A 15,291-nucleotide genomic window follows, 5' to 3' on the forward strand; every position below is an offset into this window, starting at 1 on the left:
TAGTCCTGAAACTGCTCTGTGAAATTTCAAGACAATACACGCAAAGTGAATGGTACCATCCTGGTAGAAAACTTCACTGGTGTTTGAAGAAATTTAAAGTGCTTCAAATTATTACTGCAAAGTGCTGAAATAGCTGTGATTCCTAAAAGCATTTTGTTGTTCAGTAAGACAGACTGAAGGCCACAAGAATGGAAAGGCATCAGGCCTAGGTCGTTTGCAAAATAATCTGATAATCATTCGATGGCCTTTGACAAAAGCATAGCTAGTCATTGAGGGAGGAAAGGGTAATGATAAGCCTTTTCATTATCTAGTAATAACAGAGTTTTAAGATGAAGGGAAAAAAAAAAAAGAAAAAAAAAAAACCACCTTGCCTACTGATTTCCGAAATTATGTAAAGGAGAAGTACATGTTCTTCACCCCGGGTGAAATTTTCCCGTAGTGAAAGTCACTCCAGCTTCCTTCGGATCGAAGGAGGGATGCGGGCAGTGACCGCGGGACGCCCGCGCCGCTCCCCTGCGCCCGTCGGGGCCGGTGCCCAGTCCCGGCCCTGCCCCGGCCCTGCCCCCGGCCCAGCCCCGGCCCTGCCCCGGCCCTACCCCGGCCCTGCCCCCGGCCCAGCCCCGGCCCAGCCCCGGCCCTGTCCCTGCCCTGGCCCAGTCCCGGCCGCCTTCCCGCCTCACCCGCCGCCCTCCGCGTTACCGCGGCGACAGGCGGGCGCTGCGGCGGGACGGGCGCCGGGGCTGGCCTGGCTGCGGGGCTCGTATCGCGGCCACAGCGGGGGCGGCGGGAGCGGAGAGGGGAGCACGGCAGGTAACGGGAGCAGAGGGGGCGGCGGGGGAAGCCCGGGGGGTGCTGTCCGTGCCCCGGTCTCCTCAGGTGCCCGGCACACCGTGTGCTGGTGTCACCTCAGGTGTCGGTCTCCTATGGCTGGTCCTGTGGCAGCATCACCTCTGGTGCCTGGTCCTTTTTCAGCCAGTGCCCCTCTGGCAGCGTCACCTCCGGTGCGGGTCCCCTGTGGAGGCAGCGCCCCTTTGGCAGTGTCACCTCAAGTGCCTGCTCATTGTGTCATTGCCCGCACGTCTGTGGGTGCTGGGACCTTGCCCTGGAGAGCCCCACTGCTCTCCCCACCAGGAGTTAGGAATTAGGGCTGTTTCATGCTCCCTCGTCACCCATACTGTTCTTGTTTGCAGGCAGGCATGCCCCCAACACCCTTGTGTCCTGCTGGACCCACAGAACCGGGCCGGTCACAGCAATAGCCTTGTTCTGATGGTCCTGCCGAGGTATTTGAGGGCTGCGTGTCTCAGACTGCATCTGCCAGGCAAGGCAGTGACCAGACAACAGGAATTTGTGTTTGAGAGCAGCTACAGCCGGGGTGCAAGTTAATCACGATGTACAAAGGTACACATGTTTGATGAGTGCAGCCATGGATCTATGGCAAATTAAGATTCATGTGCTTCAGAGTGTCTTTGCAAATCGTTGACATCACACAACAGGGAATGATCCAAAACAAATTTCCGTATGGAGACCCAGGGCTAGGTTCAAGCTCAGCGCCACCTCTGGTGTCTCAGTGTTGCAGCAAGTGCAAGAATTGCTGTCAGAGCTGAGCTTACTCCCGAAGTTTTTGTCTCACCCATTCCAGCCTGCAATTAGAGCTGCACTCCCCTGTCCTTGTTGTTTTTAATGATAAAATTGCATAATATGAAAGGAAAGCACAGAACCATCCAGTTTGCCCTACTTGGCTATGTAAATGAATGCATTTAAGAATCTGAATTATTTGATTTTTTGTGTTTTAACAGGTTAAAACGACAATCAGTGGTATGGAGGAGGACTTAGAAGTGTTCCAGGAACAAGCTGTGACTAAGTACGTAATGAGTTACTCTCTTGGGAGTTGAATATTTGACGGAATTGAACTATATATGTTTATTAAAAATGTGGAACTCAAAATATTAATGATTTTGGAAGCAAACTTGATTCTGTATTTCTTCTGTTTTCCATGCAAACTGGAGAAGTTGCTGATAATTAAGACATCTTGTTGCTTTGGCTAGTACTCTACTCACTGTTTCTGTTAGTTATTTTAATGTTTTAAATATTCATACCTGAACCAGAGGTGGGGGGGGGAGAATAAAAGGTATGTAGAGTTTTTTTAAGAAACATTAAGAAACATTATTTCAAACTTTTTTTTTTTGTAAAAGTACTTGGAGTTGCTAGGCTACAGCAATAAAAACTTATATATCACAGCTCTTAAAACATTAAGAATCCTGAAAACAAGATTCATTGCTAAAGCCCTAGCCTTATTTTGCACAGATAATAACTACAACTGTTCCCCCGAAGTATTAAGTGCACTTTTCAAAAGAATACATAATCATTTTTTATTTTACATAATCCAAGTTTAATTCTTTTAATGTTAATCTGAAAAATATGTTAGTGTTTAGTTAATCTAAAAATATGTTAGCACAGTCTTTCTAAAGAAATGAGAACATGAGTAAGATTTGATGTAGGAGCTCATCCCATTCAGCAATTTTAAGGAACAAACAAACATAAGAAGTACTTCCCCACTTAATTACTTAAAACAGAATATTTATCCATCATAATTTTGTAAGTAAACTTACTAACTACTTTTCAAATAAACCAGTTTATTCTGCCATTATTACCAAGAAACAACACAACGTGATATGACACATATTAAGTGTAAAAGTATTTCTTAAAATAAAAGGGGCATGATCTCTCATACCTTATTCTGGTCCAAGAAAGTTTTCAGTGGGATTTAAAAGTGTTCTTTGAGGGAATTCTTTTTTCATATCTTGGTTAGATGATTTGTAAAAGTAGCCATATAAAAACTTGAATTAGAAAACCCCAAAAGTATTGCTATTCTTTGACTACAAGTCAGAAGCCTATTTCAAAAATTCAGAATTCTGCCTTTCCTTTATTTTAATCAATATATGAAATTTCAGGCTATTTGCAGATGCATCTAGAAGAATTTGTCCCATCATAAACCATAATTCTTGCTAGCTAGTTAGTTCCATTAACTATACAAAAATGCTGGAAGAGTAGTTTAAGATACATCTTCACTGAAAGGAAACAATTTCAGTCTATGCTGACAGTATTCCAGGGATAATACAGTGCCTTTAAAACTTGGGAAAATGGCTGAGTAATGGTGGTGAAAATCATGACAATTACATTCCAGCTGCTAGGACTCATAAATCACAAATTGTCTATGCATAGATGTGTATGATTCAGTGTGGTTGAAAGTTGTTAAATGAGTTGGTTGTAGTTCTTATAATGGAACTTTGGGGTAGAAGATTCTATCAGAACTGGTTTGTATATTTCCTATTTTTAGAGCAAGGTTTGCAATAATTAAATTAATTAGTATTGACTGTAGAAGCTGTGGTAAATATCCAAGCCTAATGAATATACTATGTAAGATGGGATGTTTTGTTTGCATAAATATGGCCACACTTACTTTCCTATTTGTGAGCAAATGTAAATAATGTGGGAAGAAGGTATAAATTCAAGACAGACAGTATGAACCAATCATTTCTTAAATAATCTGGTTTTAAGTAACAACTTTATTCTAGAGTGTATGGACAATACCGTTCTTTCTATCATTCATTTTTCTGTCTGTTAGGAAACAATCACAAAAATGCAGACCTGTACAAAACTCCAAAGCAATAGATAGATAAATAGAGCTAGAAAGGTCTAACCAGTGCAAAAATCCTTTGTGATAACAAAAAAGGCCTGGAGGTGGTGAAACTTTTTATCTGGATTTTTGCCTAAATTTGGAAGGATTTTGTTTTACATGAAGATAAATAGTTATTAATGACAGTAGAATATGACTCATCTCTATTTTCACTTATGGAAGACAGAGCTTGCCTACACCACTTTAAAATGAGATAACTTTAAGTGTTTTGAGCTGTTTCAAAGTAAATGAACAAAAAGAAAAAAAGTAGATGCCACTTGCTGAAGTACAGGTCATTACTTCCCTGTGTGGCAAATCCATTCGCGGCATGCATTCAGCAAACTGGGAATGCTGAATCCACATGGGTAAAAAAACCCATGCATACTTCTTTGCTTATGGGAAAATTTGTTCTTTGTGTGTTTGCTTACACATGTCTTACTAAAGAAACCATTGCATTCCATATCCAGTGATCAAAATAAATTCTCACAACTGTGGTGCCAAAAATTTGGCCATATTCTGAGGGAGCTAACGAGCACTCTTTCCAAAACACTGGTGGACTAAAGCAATAGTTATTGCAGCAAGTAGCACCTCTCTGCTAGTGAGTGGGGATAACTGCAGATCTGTCTTCAAAACCAGAGCCTTGGTACAGAGTAGTTTTGATAGTAGAACAGCAGTAGTAATCTACAACTTCACATACAGATTTCCTTTTGCAGCTGCAAATGTGCTTAGAGGATCCAGGTAAGAAATTAAAGAAAATGAAGACAGACTGAGAAGCTCTTTCAGAAGGGGCTTTTCTTTCAACTGTTCCCTTTTATGTAATCATGACTCTAGATTCAAGAAGCATGGAAGAACTGTTAAGAGAAATTTTTTATTAGCAGCAAATGTGGAATTTGCCATGTGTGGGAAGGTCTGAAAGAGGCAGGTGAAATTTAAGAGTGAAAGGTGTCAGCCATGATGGATCTGAAAGGGTAATCTGATGATCTAGGCTAAAAGTTGAATTCTTACTTGTATAACAATGTGTAGATTATCCATGTGACACAAGATAAAGCAAGCACCTGTTTCTGAAGGCTAAAATAAGACAGCTGAGTCATTGCTGGTGGTTCACCAAAGTGTTGCCATTAGGGGAGGGTGAAGTGCACAGGTCTTTACAGCAGTATCAAGGAAAAGGTAGTCCTGATGTAACAGGTAGACATGATAAAGCAGTATCACTTTATGTTCTGTTTTCAAAATCCCATTTTATATTCCACCCAGAGGCAGCAAAGTTTACCCATCATTAATGCTACTTTTGAGATGGGTTCCAGGCACTTAGGAGAGGGGTGTTTTTGTTTTGAGTGATATACATCACTTGCTTGCATTTCGGTTATTGTCATCCTGTGATTCATATTAAATTTCAAATCAGCATTACCAACAGTTTTAACATTAAAAAGTCATTAAGATTTATGTGTGCATTTAAAAAGCCCTTCCAAACTTAACATTGATACCATCACAGTTTCAAGGATTTGTGGATATAAAAGAAGTTCTAAAGAATTTAACTTCAAAAAATCATGATAAGTTTTAATTATGATGTTATAAATCTAACAAATTCACTCAAATTTCCTGTAATAATTATCAAAACAAGGGATGTGCACAATTTAAGCACCAAATAAAAGATTTGTGATATCCACATTAAGGAGCTGTTTTTTTAAGTTTAGTGCAGTCAAAAGTTGAGCATGCAGGCAAACTCAAGATTGATGAGTGAGGTTCCGCCTACAATTGAAGGCATCATTTAACTTTCCCATTTCTTTCTTTCTGTTGTTGAAAAGTGGTTAGTTTGGTCACAATTAAAACAGAATTGTAAATAAATGTAAATAAAAATTTGTATCCTCCCTTATTCCTTATTTGAAAAAATAAATTTCTTTATGTTTTTAGAGCTTCTCCATGTGAAGCTGAACTTCAGGAATTAGTGCATCAAATTGACATCATGGTAAACAGAAGGCAAGTAGAATGGGAAAGAAAGATGAGAGCTTTGGAAGCAAAGATGGATATCCAGGATCAAGAATTAGCAAGTGCCCAAAGCAAACTGGATCAAAAAGGTCAAGAGGTATTTAAGAATATCACATTCTATAAAGAAAGTATTTATTCTTGTAGTTTCTTATTAGCATGCTTTAAATTCTCCATAAGACCATTTGTTCTATCATGTAAAAATACCAAACACCCCTTAAAGGTCACTAATTATCCTTAGTGTTTTGTTTTAAAGTGTGCTTCTGTTCTGAAAAGTGATTGTAAAAATGTCATTGAAAATCTCATATTTCTTCTATTTCCCTAAAGTCTACATCAAATATTCTCGGGTTAGCTGTAAAAAGATAGTTTGGTGTTTTTTCTAAATGCCAGCATTTCATCAGAAAGTTTAAATGGAGGAATGTAGTTCAAAAAGGTTTCCAAAATCATGTCTTTGTTACTCCTGTTTATTCCTGGTTTTTAACATTTTACATAATATACTGTCTTTGTATGATAATTTTACTCATTGTGAAGACTTGAAATGTATTACTACTTCAACTTTCATATGAAACTTAAAGCCCCAGTGTACCCGATGTTGTCTGTATTTCACAGTCTTTTCTTCTGAATAATTATTCAGAAGCATCAAGAAATCCTTGCATAGGGTTCAGTTCTAGTTCAAGCCGGCTGAATTTTGCACGAGGGAATCCTTGCGTGAGCTAGGTGGCTAAATTCCCTGTGGGAGTTTTGAAAATGGAGTGACTCTCCCTAATGAGCAATTAGGAACTTGCCCTTAGTCCCTGCAGTCAGAGGAACCAAGAGAAGAATTCAAGTCGCCCATCCTGAAAGCATCAATTTATTTGCTGTACAGAGACATTATCTGAAATACCTCAGCATATTCTACCAAGCTTCCAAGTGCCCCCTCCAGAAAAGCACAGGTGCGGTGTATGCTCTCTGTCATATTTCTCAGGTCGCTGTGAAACTCAGTAATAATTTATGATATCACAAATGGCACTGCACTTAGGGAGCTGAAATGAGTCCACAGTGTCTTCTGGTAATTTGTACATAAATACTGGAAGGTAATTTGTATGATTTTATAAGCCAAGCAAGGAAAATTTTCACAATGGGGAACAGCGTAGTTGGGTTGAAAAAGCTTTCAGGAATGGTCTTTCATGACAGACTTGTACAATATTATGACTAAATCATAACATCAGCATGTAATGAGATTTTTTACCATAAAATTCCTGGTTTGATGTTGACAATCTAGGTCTGTGGTGTGCAGTTCTATTATCAAGCTACTAATTTAATACTTATTTTTAACATCTCTTCTTAAAGCAGTGATCTTCTTTCAAAGTTTCAAATTACTTTCCCAAAAATTGCGTATTTTGAAAAATGTCAGAAAAGGTACATTTGAATGCTTATTTTAACTTTAGGTGGGACTACTTCAACAAGAATTGGAAAACTTACAGAAAACTAAAAATGAAATGGCTCAGAGTTATGAAACTCAACTTCAAGCACTGAAATCTCAAGTAAGAAAAATGTCAGTTTGATTATTTTGTGATTACAGTATAAAAAACTTACACATGCCAAATTGTATAGATGTGCCATCATGGATTTGGGAAAGATGAATCATGTCATACAAATGGCAAATGGCTACAGCTTCCTACCAGGCTCCATTATAATTTATGTACTGTCATGTCAAAACTCTTTGGATGGATTTTGATGTGGATGTGACATCTGTTATGAAGACAAATACTTGATTTCCTAACTTCAGACTAATAAACTAAAGCCTTGGTGAATGAATAAAATAAATAATTGGATTCATGCTAATATGAGTCTGATGCATGTTAGGCGTTTTAAGATTTATACTGTGCTTATCATGTCTTTGCTATATCTTTTTCTAGTTTTAGTTTCCCTGATTTACACAACTGTTAAAGTGGCCTGATAGCTTTCCATAAGGTGTAGATTTCCTTTGTATCAAAACTGGAGTAACCCACATTAATGATGTTGGGAATTTGTTCTGGCTTTATTTATTTCAGAGTGTTCGTGCAGCCTAGAAAGCCAGTTGTATCCTGGGCTGCATAAAAAGAAATGTGGCCAACAGATTCAGGGAGGTTTTTCTCTCCCTTTTCTGCTCTGGTGAGGCCCCACCTACAGTGCTGTGTCCAGCTCTGAGGTCCTCAGTATGAGAAAGATTTGGACCTGTTGGAGCAAGTCAAGAGGAGGCCATGAAGAAGATCAGAGGGGTCTGGACCAGCTCTCCAGTGGAGACAGGCTGAGAGAAAGGACCAGAGTTTTAAACTGAATGAGTGCAGATTTAGACTGTACTTGAGGAACAATTTATTATTTTTTTCAGTGGGGGTGATGAGACATTGGAAAAGGTTGCCCAGAGAAGTTGTGGATGCCCCATTCCTAGAAGTGTTCAAGGCCGGACTGGATGGGGCTTAGAGAAAGCTGGTCTAATGCAAGGTGTCCCTGTATATGGCAGGGGTGTTGGACTAGATGATCTTTTAAAGGTCCCTTTCAACCCAAACCATTCTATGGTTTTATGATGCAGTTTGGCTGTGTTTGCTCTGCACCTATCTGTTTGTTTCTTCAATATTTTCTACTTCAATCATGAATATAAATTCGTAGCAAACTTGAGTTGATTCTGTTTCTCAGATTTTAACAACTAAGGTACACAACTCTGCATTGTTTTTCCTGCTACTTTTCTGTTCCCTTCACTGGATTCTTCTACCAGAGATGTAGTGTTATAATTCAGCATTTCCAGTCACCACACTTAGTATATAGTGATGTCAGATTGCATAAATTGAGTATCATTATTTTAATTTAGAAGTACACCTGAGTCCATCAAATGAATAAATCTATTACTTATTTTTAATGTTATGTTGTATTTAATTTATCTTTTCTTTTACAATTGAAAATGGATTTGGAAAACAGTTCTTTAAATAGGCAGTGAATGCTTTGGCTGTTTTGTAATTAACACTTCTAATCATTTGGGAAAGTAGCTAGGAATAAAAGCTGGTTTATAATTTACACAAATTACGGAAAAGCATCATCTTAGCATGATTGTTGGGAAGATAAACATCACATAATGAAAAGGAGTGTTACATTTTATGTATAAGTAGTAAGGTATCTTTTAGCAGTGTAGAACTATTCTCAAAAATATAGTAAAGCTCTTTTTTCTTTATAACATTTGCTGCTATATTTTTCACTTCTTAATTTTTTTTTTTATCCTGTGCTAAAAATGCTTGAGTTTATGTTACATGTTGTTGCTAATATCTTCACTGAAATTGAACCCTCTGAAATTGAGAGTCCAGGCAATTTTTCATAAAGATTTATATTTTGGAGTGTTCAATTATCCTACAAGTCCTTTCCATGGGCAAATACAACCTCTTTTCTCTTTCATTTTTGAAGAACCTGTCGTTTTCTAACCTACAAGCTTTTCTCTTTAAATCTGGTTATATTTCTTCCTCAAACTATCTTTTTTAGTTACCACTCAGACCACTTAACCTTTCTTTGGGTTTCTTGATTGCTCCTTCTTCTATCTTTATGCAAGATAAACTTGATAGAACTTTGGATTTCTAGCTCTTAAGAATATAGGTCACTTTCCCAATCCATGTCTCCAAACATTTCATTCTCTCAGTCATCCTATTCCTCTTTCTAAAGGTTCCAGCACTGATGCTGTTTGCATTTTATTTTCCAGTGCCCATTCCTCTCCTTTGACCAAACCATATGTCTTCATGAAATATCCACCTCATTCACCTTGACTGTAAAAGAAAACTGTTAAATGCCTCTGTTAAGGGGCCTGCCTTGATTCTCCATGTGATAAACAGAAGTCTGCCTGTCAGAACAATTCCTAGCACCTTTGCTAGACAATAGGACTGTCCCACTCTGCTCCTCTAGCTTTTGCCACATCTCATTAATGAATTTCTTTCCTGAATTACAGGGCTGCATTTTCTGCAATGGAATGGCTTTAATGTCCCAAATTCTGAGCTACACAAACTCTTATCTAAAATAAAGACCTTCTGTGGCAATATTAATTTTTGCCTTATCTCCTTTGATTCCCTTCTTTCAGTTCTTATTCTCACTTGGAAGTTATACCACCTTCTAAACGGTAGAATCTTACGAGCTACAATTTAGTTTTGCACAAATTGTGTGTTACTATTTACCAATAGAATTGTATCTTCTCTACAGATGTATTCTTAAAATCCCACTGAAGATTTCTTCCTTCCTAATCTTGATAAAAATAGTAAGGATGATTTTTTCTAGCTGTCAGAATGCTAGGCTATTCAGAATGAATTTCTTTTCTGTTTAATGAGCAGTATTCCCTCTGCATTGATTGTGTGCCTGTTGAATGCAGTAAAACCTATATTTTTCTTGTATTAGGAAAATAATTCCTAGTATATAACCTGAAACTCCTAGGCTACACTGTTGTATTCATTCAAACATGCAGCATTTTGTCATAACTAAATAGCAAAAATTTCTGAGGTTCGTCTCCATTACTTTGATCCTTTTCTTTTTTATTTTAATATATTAATGCCTAGTAAATATTCTGACTTTGAAAGTGATGGAAATCTCTCAGCAAAAGAACAAGGATCCTTTCTTGCTCTAAGAACTTTGCAGCTAATTTCCTCACTTAGACATGTAAAACCTATGTCTGAGCTATCCAAGCTCCCTTTAGAATCACCAGAAAGAAATGGACACCCCCAGAATACAATTTGTGTCAGTGTATGACAAGAATTTAAGACAGCTGGAATGACTAAGCATTTACAGGCAGATTTTTCTGATGCAGAGTATCTCAGGCTTGTATGTGTAACTTTCAGAAATCTAAACTAAGATGGATTCTACCCCAGAACTCACTAAAATGCCTCATATTTTTTTATAACATGCACAACATGCAAACAGAACAACTTGGACCTTTTAAAGCAAATATCTGGCCTTAAATGAAAGGATTTTGTCTTTCAGTCTGGTTTCCAGTCATCGTAACATCCAGACAACAATTTGCCTTTAATATCCTACTGTCATTAAATATCTAAGATTCAAACTAAATGTTCTCATTTTGGCCACTCTGTTCCATTTTGGACTGATTTACCAAGTTGTTTGGATACTATATTTCCTAGCCTTTTTAGCATAAGCATTCCAATACCCGTCTTATCTGAACTGATTCTTCCCAGGCAGCTCACATATGCCATAACATATTCAAGAGCAAAACTCTTATTTGCAAAAGGATATCTTTCTTTCAAGGTCAATGAGTTCCATGTTGTTTGAGCCTGGATACTCTGACTCATTTTAAATATTTTATCTTAACTCTGTTCTCTGACAAAGTCAATTTCAAATATAGGCAGCTTCACTGCAAGACTTTTGATTTGGGTTTAAAGGTGATAACTCAGCTCTGTTATGCCCATGTTACAGAATTGCTATTCAGACATTCTGAGTTCGTGAAATCTGTGCCTGGGCCTCTTCATATCATAAAACTTCCTAGTCCAGGACAATCTGTCTTCTCATCATCTTTTCAATTAGTTTTTGCTGTCCCATATTATGATTCTCAAGCTCATCTCAAATGTGTCTAGGAAGTTTCCAGATTAATTTTTAATTTGTTTCTGTTCTGTATCTTTTCTAGACTTCTTTTTGCCGTGTTTGTTATCTGAACAGACCTCAATTGCTCATTCAGTGTTGACTCAACAGGATTCCATTCCATTTCCAAACAGTAGTTCACTTTGAGCTGTTAACAAATATATGAGATTTTATGGATTTTGTTTGGGTGTACAAAGAACTTTATGTGAGAGTCAGGTTTTTTTAAAGTCATATATATTTAAATGTAAAGGAACTGAACAACAAGAGACATGATCAGTATTTATTGGAAGCTTCTTTTCTGCATCATATTCTTCCCAAAGTTCTTTCACTCAACTTTCCACAAGACAGTATTTTTAGTGTTTCCTTTATCAATACCCTTGGCTTTGCATTTTTTTTCAAAACCAAATGTACATATTCCTAGCAAACAGTATCACTTTTCTGTATCAAATCTGTAAACAGGCACTAGACAGACCCTTTGTTTTTTGCAGTGTGATGTGAAAAAACTGATGTTAAAACTGGCTGTTTTTCTGGAGAGGCTGGTCCTTCTCCTGGCACCTTTTCTTTCTTCTGTGCCTCTGACTCCTAAGCCAAGCTTTCATGGTGACATGTAGGCAGTGTCTGTTCTATTTAGTGTCTAATTCTGAAACCCACACAGTGGTACCAGAAGAGTGCCATCATCACACACATAACATTTCAACAATTTTCATCATAAGAAAGAACACACAAATTTAGTGTACATTAATGATAATCTTTCATTCTGACTAGTGAAGCACCCTTTAAATTGCCAACACAAGATGGCAGTAAACAAGTATAGAACAATCCAAATGAACACCGTAGAGGAAATGACTCTGGGGGTAGCAATGCCATGGAGAGCTGCAGCAGAATTAAGTAGCTGTCAAATGAACCCATTTGAACAGTTAGTTAACATTTAAATGAGAGCATAATCTTGTTCATCTGTGATAACTTTTTTAATTGATTTTAATGTCATTAACTGATTTTTTTGTTACATTGATTAAACATTTGGAATGGTAAAGCTGCAGTTGGTGATGCTAGTTTAAAGAAAACTTTGGCCATGTGATCCTTCTTCATAGATTCTGCATGTTCAACTCTACTTATGTTTTTAGTTCTCAAAGTTAATACATAGCTATGAAAAGCTACAGTTAAAACAAAAAAAGCTCGAAAGCAGAGAAAAATGTGAGGAAAATCTGGAGACATCATCTAACCCAAGGAATTTATGCATGAAACTTGAGGTAAGAATAGTTGTCATTATATTTTAATTTTAATATGCTTCTAGAACTAATCTTTGATTTAAAATTGTAAGCTTTATTTTGCTCATAGTTCTACAAAAATTATATCATTGTCTTGCTTTGGCAAGAATGGTTCTTAGTTTTAATATTATTTAATAGCAAAATTTTTGTAAATTTAACTATAAATAAATTTTACTTTTTTCCTGATGAATAGATGTGTACGGGATAACACAGTCTCTTTTGGGGGATGACACAGTCTCTTTTGAGGCATGAGAGCTTGTACATGTACAGGATACTGTCACATAATACCTATCATTAATTCAAGTTTTATAGACCTCAGGAACAACCTTGAGCACATTGGACTACATAGAAAAAAGTTTTTAGGATTGGAAAACTGCTTGTTAAACCTATATCCTGTCAGTACCCATTTGCCTGAAGCAATCCATGACCTTGACCTCAGTGCCTGATTTCCCTAGGCAATGTATGAGGAAGGACTGGGCACTTAAAAATACATTCGAATCCAGCATACTGGCTGAGGGACTAGATAATAGATGCTGAGAACAGGGTTCAGTCATACTCCCTATCCCTTTGGACATGGGCTGGATTTTAGTGGACTTATTCTTGAATACAGGAAGACACTGATTTTTGTTCATAACTCCCAGCCTTGACTTCTCAGAGGTTACTTTATGACTAGTGGAATAATATGATAATAATATGTGGAATAATATGATCTGTGGTATTTATTGGACCAGCGGGAAAGTTAGGCAAGATAGAGAGCTTGTAGAGAGTGTGCCCGCAAGTGGTGTCTTCTCTCCAAATGGCTCTGGCTGCATTCACTGGGCCAGAAACTGATATCCAGTATTATTTCTTCTAACTGAGCAATATCATCTCTAGGTATGCTAATTTTTGCTGCTTCTTTTTTATCTGATAAATTTCCTGATATCCTGAGCTAAATGAAACAACTTCAAAAGGAAGAATTTTGGAGCCTGTTGAAAAATAACATTTGTCTGTTAGGTAGAAAACTAACATGGGAAGATTATACTTCAGGTTCAGTCTTGAAAGATTTTTATACTGAGCCCTCCACTTATGGGAAGAACAGTCTAAGCAGTAATCTGATGAAGCATAGGATGATCACAAAGTCCATGTTTTCTCTGTCCATCCTTTGAGAAGAGCATAATAAAGTAGTGTGTGCTCCACGTGCTTGCTGGGCTGGGTGACGTAGGCAAAGCAAGGAGAGTGGAACCAGTTGATATGGGAGCTGCTTGCCCAGCTCTAAGCATGGGGAGGACTTACATGTTTATGATGTAGATTTATGATGTAGATGATTTGGACATTTTGAGGACTTTGCAATCAAGAAATTCAGCACTAGTAGATTTTAAGTAATCTCCTAATTTTAACCCAAATTAAGCAGGGTCTTAGGATCTGTATTTTGGACTTGCCTTGTACATTATTCTGTAAGATACAGGACTAACTTCTGTGACCTTCAGGTTCCTGTATCCACATAGACACATCCCAACTCTGTCTGTGTTGGGATGTGTCTATCTGATGTTGGCTGATGTTGGCTGTCTGATATTGGCTGTCTGATGTTGGCTGTCTCCTCCACATGGAAGTTCTCATCATCAGAAAAGCTACGATGCTTTGGACTGCAGCATAGCTGCCAACATCAGCTACTAAAAGAATAATAAATGGGTTGTACATCTATCATTGATATATCACTACTGTCAGCTAATTTGAGAATAACCTTACTAAAGATTAAAATGTGAAAATAATGCAAGACAATGCTATAATTTGATTAATTATGCAGTATGAAAAATGGGTGCTTGGAATATATTCAGCAAATTTGAGTATTCAGGAAATAATTACTGTGGTGAAAATCTACTAAGCTCAGCAGTGCTTTAGTAAGGCCTTGAACCTACAGTCCTCATTAAGTAGTCTGAAACTCTGTTTATATCATGTTTTATAAAATAGGGAGACGTTTACTGTTATAAATGCCAAAGCAGGTATCAGGAAAGCTATGAAAGAAGATTTGTATTAATATGTGTTGAGAAATAGTCAGGTTTTCTTCAGTAGCAAAAAAAACCACTTATTGTTTTAAATTTGGGGAATATGCCAGTTTAGCTTAATTAGAAAATATCATCTGTCTTTTTGAAACAACATTTCCATTAGTTTTCAATATATAAACCAGTGTACTGTTATTTTGCTGAATTTTCAAACTAAAAGAGCAATGGTTCTAGTAACTGACATTTTGCTTATTTTTAGGGTACTGCCTTTAAAATATATTTGTGAACATACAAGGTTTGGCATGAGTTTAAAGCGTACTCAAATACACTAAATATTAATGTAAGTGAAAATACAAAACCAATATTAGATAAATCTAATATAATACAATTTCTTAAACAGCTTTTTGTTTAAACTAGATGAACTCAGAACCTGAAGCAGTGATTGTAAAGAGAGCAAGAAGTAAAATTTATTCAATGTGGCTGCTGTCCCATTAAAAACCAAGGTGAAAAGTGAGCATTTTGTGTCTGAATATTAGGGGTTTGATTCCCTGCTGATTACCCTGCTCAACACTGATACAGCTTTAAAGTCACAGGAACTACTCTCCAATACAATTTGTGTATCATAGTAATCAGTTTATTTTACTGTTTTTATTCATTTATTATGTTTACACTCACTGTTCTCAGATCAGTAGCCCTTAAGACTGGTCTTTCTCTGGTGGGGGTGACTGGACGGCTGGTTTATAGAATTGTTCTTTTTTTAACTTATTTCCAAAATTATGGAAAGATTATGTATTACTTTTAAAACTAGGTATTTCTT

The 15,291-nt window shown here is 37.2% G+C and overlaps 1 protein-coding gene across 1 annotated transcript in view; it reads left to right on the forward strand.

Annotated features, from left to right (window-relative positions):
- Positions 1–709: 709 nt before the first annotated feature.
- Positions 710–15,291, forward strand: part of DEUP1 (deuterosome assembly protein 1) — a 41,125-nt gene continuing 26,543 nt past the window's right edge. The window contains exons 1-5 of the mRNA XM_066570489.1: positions 710–810; positions 1,797–1,861; positions 5,585–5,756; positions 7,084–7,179; positions 12,352–12,477. Coding sequence (XP_066426586.1) covers positions 1,818–1,861; positions 5,585–5,756; positions 7,084–7,179; positions 12,352–12,477 — 438 coding nt within the window. The 5' untranslated portion in view covers positions 710–810; positions 1,797–1,817. The remainder of the gene's footprint in view (positions 811–1,796; positions 1,862–5,584; positions 5,757–7,083; positions 7,180–12,351; positions 12,478–15,291) is intronic.

Source organism: Molothrus aeneus, chromosome 2, assembly GCF_037042795.1.
Source record: "Molothrus aeneus isolate 106 chromosome 2, BPBGC_Maene_1.0, whole genome shotgun sequence".
Classification (NCBI taxonomy): Eukaryota; Metazoa; Chordata; class Aves; order Passeriformes; family Icteridae; genus Molothrus; species Molothrus aeneus.